Source organism: Myiozetetes cayanensis, unplaced genomic scaffold, assembly GCF_022539395.1.
Source record: "Myiozetetes cayanensis isolate MyiCay16 unplaced genomic scaffold, myiCay2020 scf1, whole genome shotgun sequence".
NCBI lineage: Eukaryota > Metazoa > Chordata > Aves > Passeriformes > Tyrannidae > Myiozetetes > Myiozetetes cayanensis.
In genome coordinates this window covers 105,762,918-105,777,993 of record NW_026086604.1, presented here as the reverse complement: position 1 = coordinate 105,777,993, position 15,076 = coordinate 105,762,918, and the positions used below count along the sequence as shown (strand labels likewise).

The window sequence follows — 15,076 nt, the reverse complement described above, 5'->3', positions numbered from 1 at the left end:
TTGTTTCTTTTAACTTGACAGTGTCCAAAAACTCCCCCTAATTTTGATGTGAATTTGGCAAAGCTCTTGGAAACCCATGAGCAAGAAATAGCTGATCGTAGGGCTTCTGCAATAAATCTGGAGCACCTTGTACATGAACTGAATGAAGAACGAAGAGCTAAAAATGATGAAATTCTAAGGCTGAAGGTACTATGAGTTAATCTCTACAGGTTAAAATAAGACAAAATACAGAGTTTAGATTTTGAATGAGCTCTGCTTGGTAGTGTGTCCATTAAAGCAGGAAAGCAGGTTTTGATCCTCTTTTTCCCTAGGCTCAAAATGTGACAACAGGCTTGAAATGTCAATATATCTCATTTTCCCAAGAACTGAGTTGTTTCAAGTTCGTGAATGTCGAGTGCTAACATTGGTTTTACTACTGAAACTGTTCTGACTTATTTTAAATCAAGTTTTTAATGCAACTGTAAATGGAAGGGTAATGCAGACATTTGCCAGAGAACTGTGCTTGTTTTCTGATAAACAGTTTTGTCTTCTATTTTACTCAGAAACATATTCAATGGAAATGAAAACAGGACTTGCAATTTGGTCTTCAAATAAAATGTTTCAAACTTCTTTCTTTTTCCTTGCTTAGGAACAATTAAATGAGTTGGAGAACTTGCGTCTGGAAATGCAGATATTGGTGGAAAACAATAGGAGTTTACAGAGCCTTGTAGAAACTCGGAGACCAAGTAAGAACAGGTAAAGTTAAATAAAACACAAAAAATCTATCTTAACTTGAAATAATTAAGCAAGATAAAATGTACACTGTTTATTTGAAATAAAGTCTTACATATTGTTTGTAAATGTGGAGATGGACTCAGACTTTTCCATGGAAACTTTTTTCTGGCTTGTAGACTTTATTGCCCTTAAATCACAAATTCTCAAATGCAACAAAGTTTTATAAAGGAAATGGAAATAGAATGTAAAATAATTATATGCATAACCATTCCCACGTATTATATATTGCCATATCACTCTTGTAGTTATGGATTCAGTAGATAGCAAATGTCCAGATGAATTCAACACAAGTTTTAACATAGACATAAATGAACTTTTAAAGCCTCCAGTATAGTATTAGCCTTTGGTCTATTCAAACCATAACTCCAATCAACTAACAGGAGCAGGGAATTGTTAATGCATATGCAGATTATATCCCAAGGTCCGAGTCAGGAATCCAGCAAGTGGGGAATATAAAAGTAATGCTTTTCTGTGGAAAAATTTGATCCAGGAAACCTATTCCATAAACTGGGTGAAAAACAAAGCCACAGAATCCAGTGTTCCATGGCAACATCACCATTCTTGTTTTTCTACAATTCCCATTTCAATTCACAACAGACTTTCAAATGTCTGTCGCAAACTAAGCAGAAGGCCTTAGAAACAGCATCATCATTCAGTATCCTGCCTGATCTGTTCACAAAGATTTTAAGTTACTGAAAATAGTGGGTTTATTACAATTTGATGCAATTATAAAACTCCTAACCAATTCAGTTCTTTCCTTATGGCACACTACAAGGATAAAGTGGTTCCACTGGCATGTTGCTTTGTGGGTTACTTTAATTGTATGGTGTTTGCTTACTTCCATCCAATGTCACGTTAATCAAAAACTAACAAAATAAAAAGTATTGAAGTCTTCTAAATACAAGAATCTTTTACTTTCTTAACTGATCAGTGGTCTTGCTAGGTTATCTTGTAGGAAGGAGTTGCTTTCTGCAGTCAACATACACCTGAACATCACCAACTAATAAAATATTTACCTTAATTGCAAAACTGTCTTAAGAAACTGTTGCATTGCTATTACATTTGTAATTTTTTTAATGCAAACACTAGTTTCTCCATACTCTAGCAAAAGGAAATGTGGTGTTCATGGAATATAGAAGAAATGTGGTGTTCATGGAATATAGAAGAATATAGAAACCCTTCCACAATTGTTTCATGATGTGTTCAGTATTTTGAGTATGAACACGTTTGAAAACAACTACACATATTTACTGGTTTAATCTGGATAAGATGTTTTTACAACTGGTTTCTTATATTTATGAGAAACTTTCTTCATTCTTGAATTTCCTAGTGATCAGAAACATCCTGATGTTCAGCAGCTCAAAGAGAAAGAGGAGGAGATCGCTGAGGAGCGACTTGCCAAGGTATATTATCGTTCTCACGTCAGTTGCTGTTGGCCTGCTGTGAAGTATGAACCTGTTTTCTTCTGTTTCACAGCAGTGAAACAAACACTGATTTGTAGTGACTTCTAATAGGCACAGCCTGACACTTAGCTCTTAGGGTTTCTATCTCAGCCTGACACCAGTGAACTGGGTGTCAGATTACACAAGAAGCAAAAACAGATTCGGATTGCTAAATCTGACTCATCTCCACAGAGTTGGAAAGTGAAGATTGTGTCACTTGCTAATGTCAGGTCTGTGTCAAAAGGAAGTTAATATGTCACAGCGGAGGTTGCCATGGATCTCCCAGGCAGAAAAATCCCCTGTTAGAGCTTTGCTCTGTGTGAGTGGGCAGAGAGATATGCTGTGGGTCATTTGTGCTGGCATGAAATGGGAAATACCTGCATATAGCAAAGAGATGAACTTAGAGTGAATATTAGACATGTGAGCTATGGAGGAGTAGGATGACTTTGGCTGGATCTGTAATGAGATACATAGCATCAAATAAGTCATAAATAATTTTAAATACACATCTGTATGTTAAACATTAGGACTGTATCTAATGCTTTTGAATTTTTACAGAATAAAGCAATGGAGGAAATGCTGAAAATGAAAGCAGAGTAAGTCTAAATATTGTTCTTTGAACTGGAAACTTGTATTAAACTAATTAATGACAAAAAAGCTATATTTAAGCACTAGAAGTCCAATATCTGAATTTATAAAAGACATAATCTGGAAATGTTTATACTTTTGCAAGACACATTGAGTTCTTACTCTTTCTCATCAGTAGGTGGTAGTAGCACCTATTACTACATTTACTGAAAAGGATAGCATTATATCAGAACAATACTCTGAAATGGGTAGAACCATAAAAACTTGAATTGGAAGAGACATTTCTAATTGTTTAAAGTTATTTATGTGTTAAGTTTTATACGTGCAATGAATTCTAAGCACATCCCCTTTCAAATTGAATTGAAATACTGTTCATTTCTTTATTAGTATCATAACTGGTTTATAATTTTAAATATAATCTAATTTTTTTCTTTTTATGCTATTTGTTTAAATTTTTGCAGTTCATGTTGAATAATGAACATTTTTTATTATTAGAGGACTCCTAGTTTGTGTTTGCACAATTGTGCAAATAGTCCTCAAAATTCAAGTGTTTTGCACCTTGGATGGATAGTAGCAAAGAAAGAAAATACTGAATTAATAGATAAACATTAGTTTGAAAATGTTGGTCCTGCTATTCTTTTCCTAATCTGTACTCTTTCTATGTAAGTAACTTCTTTTAAGGAGGAAGATAGTTTTTATGCACGTGGTCATTTCAAAAGTAACTTTGAATTAAATTTTCCAGAAACCCTAGTCTGGCAATTAGGGATCATTTTGTACCTGTCTGGTCTCTGAAATACGCTTTATAACAGTGCTACAAGGTCTCATACAAACAAATAATGCACAAAGAAGGAAATATTCTTTCCTCTTTAAGAAAATGTCTTGACAAATGTACCAAATGAATACTGTTTTCACAGAGTTGGTCTTCAACACCAGGCTTCAGTAAAACAAAACTGATGACAAAAAGAATTTAATTGATACAATATTTGAATAGACTTGGAAAATTACTGAAGTTCACATAATCAGTAGACAGACTCTGAAGTTTGATGGCACAGTTTAATATTCTGTGAGCTTTACAGACATCTTGCCTGCTGAGAATGTTTTAATTCTATCCTAAGTGGTGGTCCTTCTGTTACCAGGCCAAACAAGCTCAGGCCATCAGAGATGCTCAGAGATGTTTCTGAACAACAAAACCACTGGGGGAAAAGTCACAGACAGACAAGCAATCTAGGGGAAACTTGAAGAGCGGCTGAGTTTAGCTGAAAAATTTACATTCCTTTGGTGGATTAATTCAAAGAGTCCTTGTAGGCGAAGCTTCTGTTTCTGCTTTCTCCTCAGTGGAGTTGTGTCTCCTGGATTGCAAACAGTTCCCAAACAGCACAGTTACCAAAGAGAAGAGCATCTCCAAAACACTGCCTAGTTGATAGTATCAAACAGAAGAGCTGTGAAGCAGAATGAAATTTTGCCTTCCCTTAACACTAAGTTCTAAGAAAAATCTGTTGTCTCTGAAGGACACTTTTAAAGGAGTCTCCCTCCATGTCCAAGACTGACTTAGTAATTCACTTATATGCCATGCATATTGGTTTTAAAGTTTTTTATGCTTCTTGTATATTGGCAGATTAGAAGAGAGCAAAAATATCCTCAGAGTCCAAGAGAATGCCTGTCGTCAAATGACTCTGGAGCTACAACGAACAAGAACTTTGGAGCTCAAAGCATTTAAAGAAAAAGAAGATATTAGATCAAAACTGGAGGAAGCATATGAAGAAAGAGACAGAACTGAAAAGGTTACACATGTATAATCTTTTTTTCGTCTTTACAGTAGAATCTTATTCAGCAGTGGTAGAGGTCTTACAGTTTAGTTGTATTTGTAGTATTTGTGCACTAGTGGAAGTCTGGGTACAGAAAACGGTGTTGCGATTCATAATACAAATAAATTAGTGCTCTTTTTTGACCTTTAGAAGGATCTAACGTAGTATCTAAGGAGACATAAGACAAATATGTATTTCCTGAATGAACCAATTCTTGCATCATATGTTACAACAAACTTAAATGTTAGTATGTTTGTAGCTCTAAGAAGCTATTCCTTCCGAAAAAAGGAGAGGCTACTGCTAACAGGTACACCATGTATTTATAATAATTACAGGAAATAGAATTGCTGAGGAAGCAAGTTGACTCTCTTGCTGAGGAGAACGGGAAATTACTTGGTCATCAAAATCTAAACCAGAAGATTCAGTATCTTGTGAAACTGAAGAAAGATAACGCTAAGCTCACTGAGGTAAGCTGCAGAGTAGAATACAGATGAAGTCATGGCCTGACACAGAAGAGAGCTGAGCTTTGAGAATGACAACTAAAGTTCTTGCCTTTCTGTTGAAGAGCAATAGATTTTATGCAGTTGAGTAAGTCATGGCTGGTCCATCTCCTCACGAGCCCCAGACAAGGATCACCCTGTTTTATTTTCCCAAGTATATAGTATATAAAACACTCAAACAAATATAGATACCGGTTATTTAGAAATATAAAAGACGTGAGGAAAATTTCCTTAATATACCCATGCTTTTTTTCTGTTTTACAGGAGACTGAAAAACTACGCATTGAAAACGCTTTTTTGAAAGAATCAAAAAAATGTGACATTTGTAGACATTATGATCAGCTGTAATGACACAAATAAAACTGCAGAGCCATATTTTTGAAGTGTACAGAATAAGCAAAAGCCATCTGTCAAACTTGACTTTTGCTGTGGTCATGGAATAATCAAGTATTTTACTTCATAGATTTTTTTTTTTTGCTGGTAATAACTCTTAGTGGAGAATGTTATACCAGCTATGTGGGCAGCTTCCAATGACATATTAACACCTTCCAGTAATTTTCAATTTCCAAAACTGATTTTGTATAGGTGCTGGAAGATACTTCCTTGGAACTTTTGTACCTTGCCAAGGAAAAACTTTCTGACTGGGAACACACCTGGATCTTTGTTTCCTTTTGTGCTTTTATTCAGGTTCCTACCTCTTCTGAAATGCTACATTTTCCACCAGAGGCAAAATTTTAAAAGCTCAATTTGTTTGTGATTATTTCTTTAGCTAAACATAGGATGATTTTACTGGGTTGCTTAAAAATAATTTTCATAGTGAACTTTGTTCCATAAAGCATAAATGTGAATTTAGTAACAGACTTGTAAATAGCACTATAAATATATTTTACCTTTCTGTTCTTTCTTTATATGAAATTAAAATGTTTTTCAACCCTTTTTTCCCCTATTATAGACTTATAGTAGACTTCTGTATTAGAATTGTAGGAAATTCTAAGTATTTTGCAACCATTTTCTTATCAAACAAGTTAGTGTTACGAAAGAAGCTGTGAAAATATGCAGAACATTTTAGGAGTACAGCAGAAGTTCACTTAATTGCACTTCAGATTTATTGCAGATACATGAAATGTTTGTTAGTGGAGCACAAAATGTTGACTTATCTAGCAATATCAAACAGGCTCTTTTTGTACTGCCAGTAAGCCTATCATTCTAGTTTTTGGCTACTTCATACAGTACTTCTTTTGCCCACAAGCGCTGGGGCAAAATGGAGCAAAGCGGAAGATGTGTCTGATAAAGGCCAGGATAGACCTAGTGAGTTTCTGCATGATTTGGCTGAGGGGAAGAACTTCTACCAGCTTATCTATGCCTTTTAAAGTTGCCTAAGTTCAAGTTCCTACTTGAGCTCTGATGTGATGTACAGGAGTAAAAAGGCTGACCTTATAAATGCGGTAGGGTTTGGGGTTTTTTCCCCGTAGACAATCTAGTTCAGATGAGGCCTAGAGGGGTACATCAAGGATAACACACCTGTTGCCCCCTGCGTGCTTTATTTGTTACTGCCGCGTCCTAGGTTTACAAATGTCTCCTCCCTGTCTGTTACTGGACTATTTCCACGTAGGCGATTTCTGCCCTTTTTCTGTGTTGTATCTGGCTACGGCAGGACCTGCGTTGTTCTCCTACTCCCTCCTTTTCTGTCCGTTCAAATAAAAGCCTTTGTATATAAACGAACATCGCACCCGTGGCATATTTCCCTGCCGTCCCCCCGCCCGCTCCCGGCCGCCGCTGTGTCTCTGGGAGCGGGCCCGCCCGTGCTCGGGGCGGCGCTGCGGCGGCCGCGCCCCTCAGGCGGCCCAGGGGCCCGGCGGAGGGCCATGCGGGCGGGCGGCGGGGCGGCGGCGGCCTTCGCCGGCCTTCTCGGGGCGGCGGCGGCGGCCGCGGCGAAGCTGGCGCTGGGGCCGGGCGAGGAGGCGGCCGGCGGCGCGGTAAGGAAGGAGGGGGGCGGTGCCGCGGGTGCCTGTGCGGCCGCCCCGCAGGCGGCTCTGGGCGTCACGGCTGCGCTGGCGGGAGCGCTCCTGCTCTCCCTCCTGCGCTCCCAGGGGCTGCCCTGGATTTGTAGGGAAAGCGGAGCGCTGAGTCACCTCCTGGGGGAGCCCAGCCTTGGAGGGCTGACTAATGCGCGGTGTCGACGTAAACAAGGAGCAGGGAGAGGGAAGCGAGGCTGCTAAGATGTAAAGACAACAAGCGTAGTGCGGGAATGCCCCAGACCAAGCCCAACCCTGCATTTGCAGTGGTTCTACGTCAGTGTTACTTTAGAAGCAGGATGTCAGTACTCTTTAGCGTTAAGCGCTTGTTCTTAGTCCACTGTTTTGCTTATAACATTACTCTTCTCCCTCTTGCTCTCTCAGCTCAGTCCGTACCAGAGCAGGCAGGTGGAGCCCTTGATTTCCCCTGCGCTGCTCGGCTGATCCTCGTGTGTTCGTTGGTGGTGATCTTTATCTCGGTTTTGTTTCTCAAACCTTCCTATGCTTGGGGTTACGTGGGACTGCTGTCCTTTCACCCAGCAGCAGTGTCCTTACCTACAGGGGTGAACTCTGGCACAGGCACAGCGGAGGTGGGGAGGTACACGAGGTTGTGTGTGAGTGGGGAGATGCTGAGGTAGGCAGCGTACACGTCTCCTAAAAACACATTGGGGAGATTAACTTAGGTATAGGTTGTTACTCATGTGGCAAATGTACATTTGGAGTTGAAACTAGAGCTGACAAAATCCAGCCGTGCACCAGGAAAAAAAGAGAAAATCAATCCGTGTGATTATTAGGAAGGATTAAAAAGGCAAAAACTCGGTATCTGTGAATCCTGTTGATCTTCTCTGATAGATCAGAAAAGGTGGCAGAAAGGAAAATAAAAAATTTAAATCCTGATACTCTTTCCAACCCCCCAAAAAAAAAAAAAATCCCCAAATTGTGTTCTGCACTGACTAGAATACTAGAGCATGGAATTACTGAAAATGTTGACAACATCTTTTCTGAGTATTTTTCTCTGATGAAATTTGTAAAAAATACTGCGTATGTGTTCGGGGGGGAGGGTTGGTGCTTTTTTTTTTCTTTTTTAAGTGTTATGACAAAGTGTCATGTCACTGACGTGGAGTGTTGCCAGCAGGTCAAGGGAGATGATCCTGTGCCTCTACTCAGCCCTAATGATGCCACACTTGGAGTTTTGGGTCCAGTTCAGAGCTTTCCAGTGCAAAAAAATAGATGGAGCTACTGGAAAGAGTCCAGCAAAGGACCATAAAGATGATGGAGAGACCACAGCATCTCTTTTAGGAGGAGAGGCTGAGAGAGCTGGGACTGTTCATCCTGGAAAAGAGGAGACTCGGGGGATCTCCTCAATGTATATAGTACCTGCAGGGAGGGAGTGTGCACAGAGGATGGAGTCAGGCTCTTTTCAGTGGTGCTCAGTGTCAGGACTAGAGGTGATGAGCACACCCTGAAACACAGGCGGTTTGCTCTGAACATCTAGAAACACTTTTTCACTGTGAGGGTGACCAGGTACTGGCACAGGTTGCCCAGGGATGTGATGAAGTCTCCATCCTTGCAGATATTCAGACACTGTCTGGACACGGACCTGGACAGCCTGCTCTAAGAGTGATGGGGTTGGACCAGATAAACTCCAGAGGTCCCTTTCAACCTCAGCCATGCTGTGATTCTGTGACTGTGTTTCTTTTTTCTGGGTAAATTGGTTCCTTCAGTTTTCAGGTCCGTTCTAGGTGACAATTAAGTTAATCAGTTTAGCTGTAAAACTAGCCAGGCTTTATGTAGATGCCATAATCTTCCTAGTGGCTTAAATTGTGCAGGACTATAGACACTTAAAGCGTTTCAGAGGCTCCCTTTGAATCCTGCATGCTTGCTGCAAAGGCATTTCTGCGGAGCAGCCTCAAGGCCAAAGAGATTGGAGGAGTTTTGCGTTTAAGGAAGAGCTACAGAAATCTCAAAGAAAGTATAAGAGCAGCCATCAGTTGTGCAGCATGGAATGGGCCAGGAAATGTTAGAAGTGTATTGATGCTTTTAAGAGCTTATAATGTAGGGTAGCAGGATATTCAACAGCAGCACAAAGAGGGATTTCCTGGCCAGAAGGATGTGTTGGGATGGCCAAGCATGAGAGCAAACTGACCAGGAGGGGTCATTTCTCTTGAACAAAAGCTTTACTTTGCTTTCTCCGCTCCCCTGCCAGTCTTCATCTAAAATTACTTCTGCCACTTCAGGAGTGATTCTGGATTATCTGAAATGTACACTGAAATTAATCTCTGCTTAGAAAAGCAATCAGAACAGTAATCCTTGACTCACTGGGGTGGCTCAGCTGAGTCTTTAGCTGGGGAGGAATTTATATCTCCCTCCTTCCTTGTGGGGAAGGAAACACGTGGGGATGTTCCTATCTCTCTGTCTGCATGCCATTGTGATGACCACTCCACTGCCGGAGGTGCAGAGGGACCTGATCTTTCTCTGCTAAACCTTTAGTCTGGGCATATGCCACCTGCAGAGCATACTGCAGCTGATTTCCCTGGCTCTGCAATGGAAGAAGATCAGAGTAAAAACCTATGGGTTGAAGGTCAGTTTTGAACATAACATAGTTGCCGTGATGGTCGTGGAGCCAGCTTTGTTTCACCAGACTGATTCCAGTCTCACAGACTAATTCCAGTCAGGCAAGACCTGTGGAGGTCTCTGATCCAACCCCTGGACTATGGAAATATACTGAATTTAGGTGAAACATGGAGAATTGTTTTACCCTCTCATCTCTTTACTCCCAGATCTGCCTACCCACTAGAGGTGTGTGAATGTACATAACTGCCCCGAGGAAGGTAAAACTGTCTGGTCATAGAGGCAGAGGCTGAAATTAGGAGGCACACCTCATCCCATGGAGAGCCGTAACATGGCAGAAGTTTTCATCCTCAGAGGAGTAGTAGAGTCTGTGAATGGTTGTCCCTCTTATCCCTCCCTACAGGGTTGGCCAGGGTGGCAGTAGGAAAGCAAAGTGCTTCACTGGTGAGAGTCATATTGGATTTTTACTGTTGCCCTAATCAGGTTGGAGATCTTTGCCACAGGTGAGGCAAAATGAGACCATGCACCTGCACTGTCGCTCGCTGGAATGGGGTTAGCCTCGGAGAGCTTGCACCAGCCATCGAGCAGGGATTTGCTTTGCAGGTTTTTCCTTTTAACTTTGTAGTCGCAACATTGCTTGCTTCAAAAATCCCTGTCTGCTTACAGTATATAATTTTTTCTTCTGAGTGGGAGCAGAACACAGTTGGTGGCCCCTATTGATTTGAGCAGCTGGTAGGGGGCTGCAATGCAGCCATTCCCATGGGACAGGTACCACCTCTTAGTTGGGTTTTTTGGTGACTTCACACCTATGTTTCTGTCTTCTTCAAGATGAATCCCACCATGGACTGAAAGGTGGCAGGCTGTGAAGCTGTGATTACTATGGGCTTAGACAAAGATTTGCTTTCCCTTAGCATTGTGTGCTCCCTGTGCTTCTGTGCCCTTTTTTCAGACTGAGGCTGTTGCATGTCTGGTCAGGTTGTCTAAGGAGGGAGGTCTTTCTTGAGGACCCAAATGGCCTTGACAGCCCTTGAATTCAGAGGTGGTTTTGTTGCTGCTAAATGCTGGAGCAGAGACCTCTCAGTAAATCTGATCTTCACTGAGTGTGCGAGATAAGGCATGAAGCCCCTCAGCTCTCTTTCCTCACAGAGAACTCTGCTGCCCTCACTGCAGCAGTAATGCAGGCCAGGTCCTTGGAGCTGGTGAGGACCAGTGCTTTGGGACCACTGGGGTCTCAGTCCAAATTCACACCATTTGGGTCCTGGACCCAACACAGCGCCGGCATTTACATCTTTGGTATTTCTCCCTGTCAGTTCAGATGTTCTTTTCTATACATCTGTATATGTATAGTGATGAGTAAAGGGCATATCCCTGCATTTTGTGTCCACCACATCATGAGCTGGAGAGTGTTCTGAAATTTGGCTTCTGGCGTAGCAGCTGCCGCATGTTGTCCTAACACCTCCTAGCTTGTAGTCTGAGGCTGAACTCACAGTGGGACACACCAGGCTCACACTCTGTCCAGGGTTGTTTCCTCGCTTCCATTTTCTTCTTATATATTCACCTTCATGTAATAGCAGTGTAATTCAGCTTCAAAAGCCCACGCCGCTGGGTTTGGCTCCAAAGTGCCCATGAATTAGTGAGGTGAAAATACACAGGCTTTTCATTTTTTTCCCTACAGCTGCCAGTGCTGCTTCGTGTCAGCTGTGTTGGCTTGGTGTTTGCATGCAATGCGGTGATGTGGACAGTCTTTGCAAAAGCCTTGCGACTCTCTTCCTCCTCAGCTGCTGCCTCTGTGACAACGACAGCCTCCAACTTCATCTCTTCGGTGAGTAGATCCCTTCCCCAGGCACTGAAGCCTGAGGAGCACAGCGATGTGAGAGTGCTCACACTGGATGCCACTGGTCTTACCTCATCTCCCAGCAGAACCAGCATCAGTGGCCACAAAGGGAGGGTTACAGGCACACATGAAATGATTGCATCAGGCCTCAGCTGCTTTGGTAGTTGTTCATGGCAGAAGCGGTGGAACTTTTCTGGATGGTGCAGGAGGAGGAGCACTGCTGCCCAGCCTGGTGCCTTGCAGCAGCTGTACAGCTGAACTGTAGTAACTGCCAGTGAGAGCCAGAGCCAGGAGCTTTGCTTTGCTTTGTTTTGCTTTGCTTTTCCTTTGCAACACCTCACCTGTGACAAGCCAGAGTCACCCTAGCGGGATGTGAAGATGCGCTGCTGCTAGTGACAGCAAGAGGATCTTTGACCTGCACTTTTTTTCTACTTGCTTTTCACTTTTGGCAGCAATCCACCTTGTATCTGTGCTCCAACTGGCAGACAGATCGTGGTGGTGTCCAATAATTGACTGAAGTTGCCCAGTCAACAGGAGATTTGGCTCCTGGGAAGTGATGGGAAGGCAGCAAAGCACAGACACATCTGCCAAAGTCCTGCTTTGGGACCACAATATAGCTGCGCTTCCAGGCTGGATGGTAGAGTCGGTCATTTCCAGCATCACCCGCAGCAACCGTTTCTGTTGGCTGTCCCAGCATGAGTTTCCTCAAGCACGTTTTTTCCCCAGGGCCATCTCTCCCAGGAGAAGTCCTCACAGCTCTGGCAGTGCAGGAGGCTTTGGAGCAGCTCAGCCCAGCAAAGCTTTATGTCTCTCTTTTCCTTCAGGCAGTCCTGGGCAAACTGCTCTTCGGCGAGACGTGGTCACCTCTGTGGTGGGTCGGCCTCTCCGTGACACTGGGCGGGCTCGTGCTGCTGCACACATCTGCACCCCAGCTGGTGCAGGTCCCGGCGGAGAAGAAGGAGTGAGAGCTGCTGGAGGGGGCACGGTGCCGTGCTGCCCCTCCCCAGCCTGTCTCGTTATGGCATCCCCAGTCCTCACCAACCTCCGAACACATCGACCTGAACACAGGACCTGCTGACCCCTGCTCACCTGATGACCTGCTGACTTGCAAAGTCACGTTGTTTGCATCTTTCCTGGCAGGTTGGCAGTGGTGTGGTGGCAGTGACAGCCTCGGAGGGAGCTGATCCACTCTGAGTCAGTATTGTGAAAATCAGGGCCAGAGGCTTATCAGCTGCTCCTCCTCTTCACACCCTGCGGCTGTGGAGCTTTCCCAGTTCAGGGAAGGCTGAAAGTAAACATGGTGGCTGTGGAACGTGCCTGTGCATTGGTACTTTTCCATAAAACAATCTATCCCAAAATAGAATTGCAATCAGAAGTAGATGCTGAAGGCAGCTGATATTTCTGTTCCACTGTTCCTGACTTTCCTGTCTGTCTCTTAAAATGGCTCCATGTCTGGTGCTGCCTATAATGCTGTGGAGCCTTTTAGTAATTCCTTCAGCTTCCTATATCATTCACATACACCTTTTAACTTACCATTTATATCTGACACCTTTAATATTCACTTACGCATTCCTCACATGTTACTCATTGTAAGGTTGCTGCTCTTTCCTTTAAACCCTTAACCAGGACGGAGTTTGGATCACCATCCCTGCTGTGTGTAGGTCAAACAGTAATTTTGGTACAGTACAACAGGCAGCATGTGAAGGGTCAGCTGCTTTCGCTAGGACTGTCCGTGGTCAACACATCCCCCATCCCACTGAAGTTGACAATTGCTTTAACGTTTTGTAAATGTTTTTTTTACACCACTGGATGATGCTGATTCCCATTTATGCAGTGTGATCAACCAGATCACTGGTATCCAGATACCTGCTAAATCTCTTGTGCTCAGGTGTCAGCATGGTGAATGTGTCATGAATCATCATTTGTAAGATATCGTCTCCATTCCCCTGCCCACATCTTTTTTTTTCCCTTGGAAATTCTGTAGTTGGAATCCTAATTGAGAAATATAATGATGCCTGTAAATGTATGCATCATTCATACATTTCAGGCATATCACTTGTTTGCTCTGGGCTTGCTAGGTTGTCTCTCTCTTCTTGTAACCACAGAAAGTGAGTCACAGTTGTGGCATGTACAGAAAACCTAAGGACACGTTTCTGTGAGCCTCCATATCGGAACCTGTCAGGTCTATCATGACAGGCAGATCTGCCATATCAAGCAGGAGCATAAAATAGACTTGTGGATGGAAATGCTGTTGGAGTTGGGTTCATGCCTTTTTCTTCTTCGTATCAGAAAGAAGGAAAGTCCCCAGAAGAGGTCAAGAGCTGTTTGCTCCGAGCCCCCTGCTTCAGGAGACCATCGTAGCTCACCACATCTGGCAACCATGTCTCAAGAGGGGCAATGCCTTTGCCTTTTAGGCTTGTGTGCTCCCAAGTCTTCTCCTCAAAGAGGGGAGAGGCGTATGTGGTGGTGGGGAAGGCAAAGTGCTCCGAGTGCCTTTCCTTCTTACCAACATGGGTCTTCACCCCTGAGGAGTGGAGCTCTTCGGGTAGCAGCTGTGATAGAGTGGGACACATCCAGTCAACTGGGAAGCTGTGACTTGACACAGTCCCTCATAGGTCTGCAGACATGACAGCTGGGAACTCTGCATTTTGAAATTCATCAGGTCTCCTTAGATCTTCATACATAGTGGAAAATTAGTGAAGTCTGGTTTATTTACCCTTGTTATTAACTCTCAACCAACTGTAAGCCATGGCTGCCTTCATGCAAATGGCAGTAGAAGGACCAGACTCTCCGGTTAATTTGGCTGGAGCCCCGTTTCGTAACAAACCATTTGGAAAGCTTTTTAACATGGAATATCTCAAAACTGACATTTCTTTATTACCGTTATTGTTAGAGATCAAGGTTTAGGAGATGTTTGCTCATGTGCAGGAGGTGTGGCCAGTGCTTTACTTGGTGCTCCTCACTATTAGGACAGATTAACGTAAACTGGGGCTGTAAATTCTGTCATAAATATTTGAAGGTGGGAACAGAAGCAAGTTTTCCTCCAGTTCCCATGGGAAGAAAAGATTGCCGAGGAGGGTGTGTTTTATGGCAGAATCTCCCTCCTCTATGTACACGGGGCTTGACCCACGTCTGCCAGAGGGACCAGGGCTGCGAGGAAGGCTGCAATCACTGCGTGTCAAAGCAGTGTAAACAGTTCGTGTGTGATCATTCAAAATGTGTTTGGAAGTCATCTCAGAAAGGAGCACTGACAATTTCAAAATAAAACAGTGTCCAAAGCTCAGTGGCTGAAATTTATTATTTAAAGATATTTTAGACCACACACACACACAAAAAAAGGCTATATGAGACTAGTGAGTGAACTAGGTTTGACAAGTCAGTGGTTCAGATGTGATGGACTTCTTAAGGTGGCTGAAGATAATGACCAACTCTTAAGACTCTGGTTTACCAGGGCAGAAGGTGGGTTACCCTTGTGTGAGAGCTACAGTAGTGTGTGCTTGCGTGGAGTTTTTGCACACTTTGTATTTTTAGATGAGAATCTTGGGTG

At 43.0% G+C, this 15,076-nt stretch overlaps 2 protein-coding genes across 3 annotated transcripts in view; both read left to right on the top strand.

Annotated features, from left to right (window-relative positions):
- Positions 1–6,827, top strand: part of KIF15 (kinesin family member 15) — a 35,830-nt gene extending 29,003 nt beyond the window's left edge. The window contains exons 29-35 of one of the 2 annotated variants that reach the window (XM_050313768.1): positions 22–186; positions 629–735; positions 2,105–2,177; positions 2,775–2,812; positions 4,420–4,585; positions 4,945–5,076; positions 5,374–6,827. In XM_050313768.1, the coding sequence (XP_050169725.1) occupies positions 22–186; positions 629–735; positions 2,105–2,177; positions 2,775–2,812; positions 4,420–4,585; positions 4,945–5,076; positions 5,374–5,457 (765 nt within the window). In that variant the 3' untranslated portion in view covers positions 5,458–6,827. Of the gene's footprint in view, positions 1–21; positions 187–628; positions 736–2,104; positions 2,178–2,774; positions 2,813–4,392; positions 4,586–4,944; positions 5,077–5,373 lie in introns of both variants that reach the window. The other variant, XM_050313757.1, reaches the window with a different exon arrangement.
- A 146-nt stretch (positions 6,828–6,973) lies between these two features.
- TMEM42 (transmembrane protein 42) lies at positions 6,974–14,812 on the top strand. Its single transcript, XM_050313830.1, has 3 exons — positions 6,974–7,085; positions 11,371–11,517; positions 12,354–14,812. Exons 1-3 carry the CDS (start codon positions 6,975–6,977, stop codon positions 12,492–12,494), a joined length of 399 nt encoding a protein of 132 aa, XP_050169787.1. The 5' UTR covers position 6,974; the 3' UTR covers positions 12,495–14,812.
- The last annotated feature ends 264 nt before the right edge of the window (positions 14,813–15,076 follow it).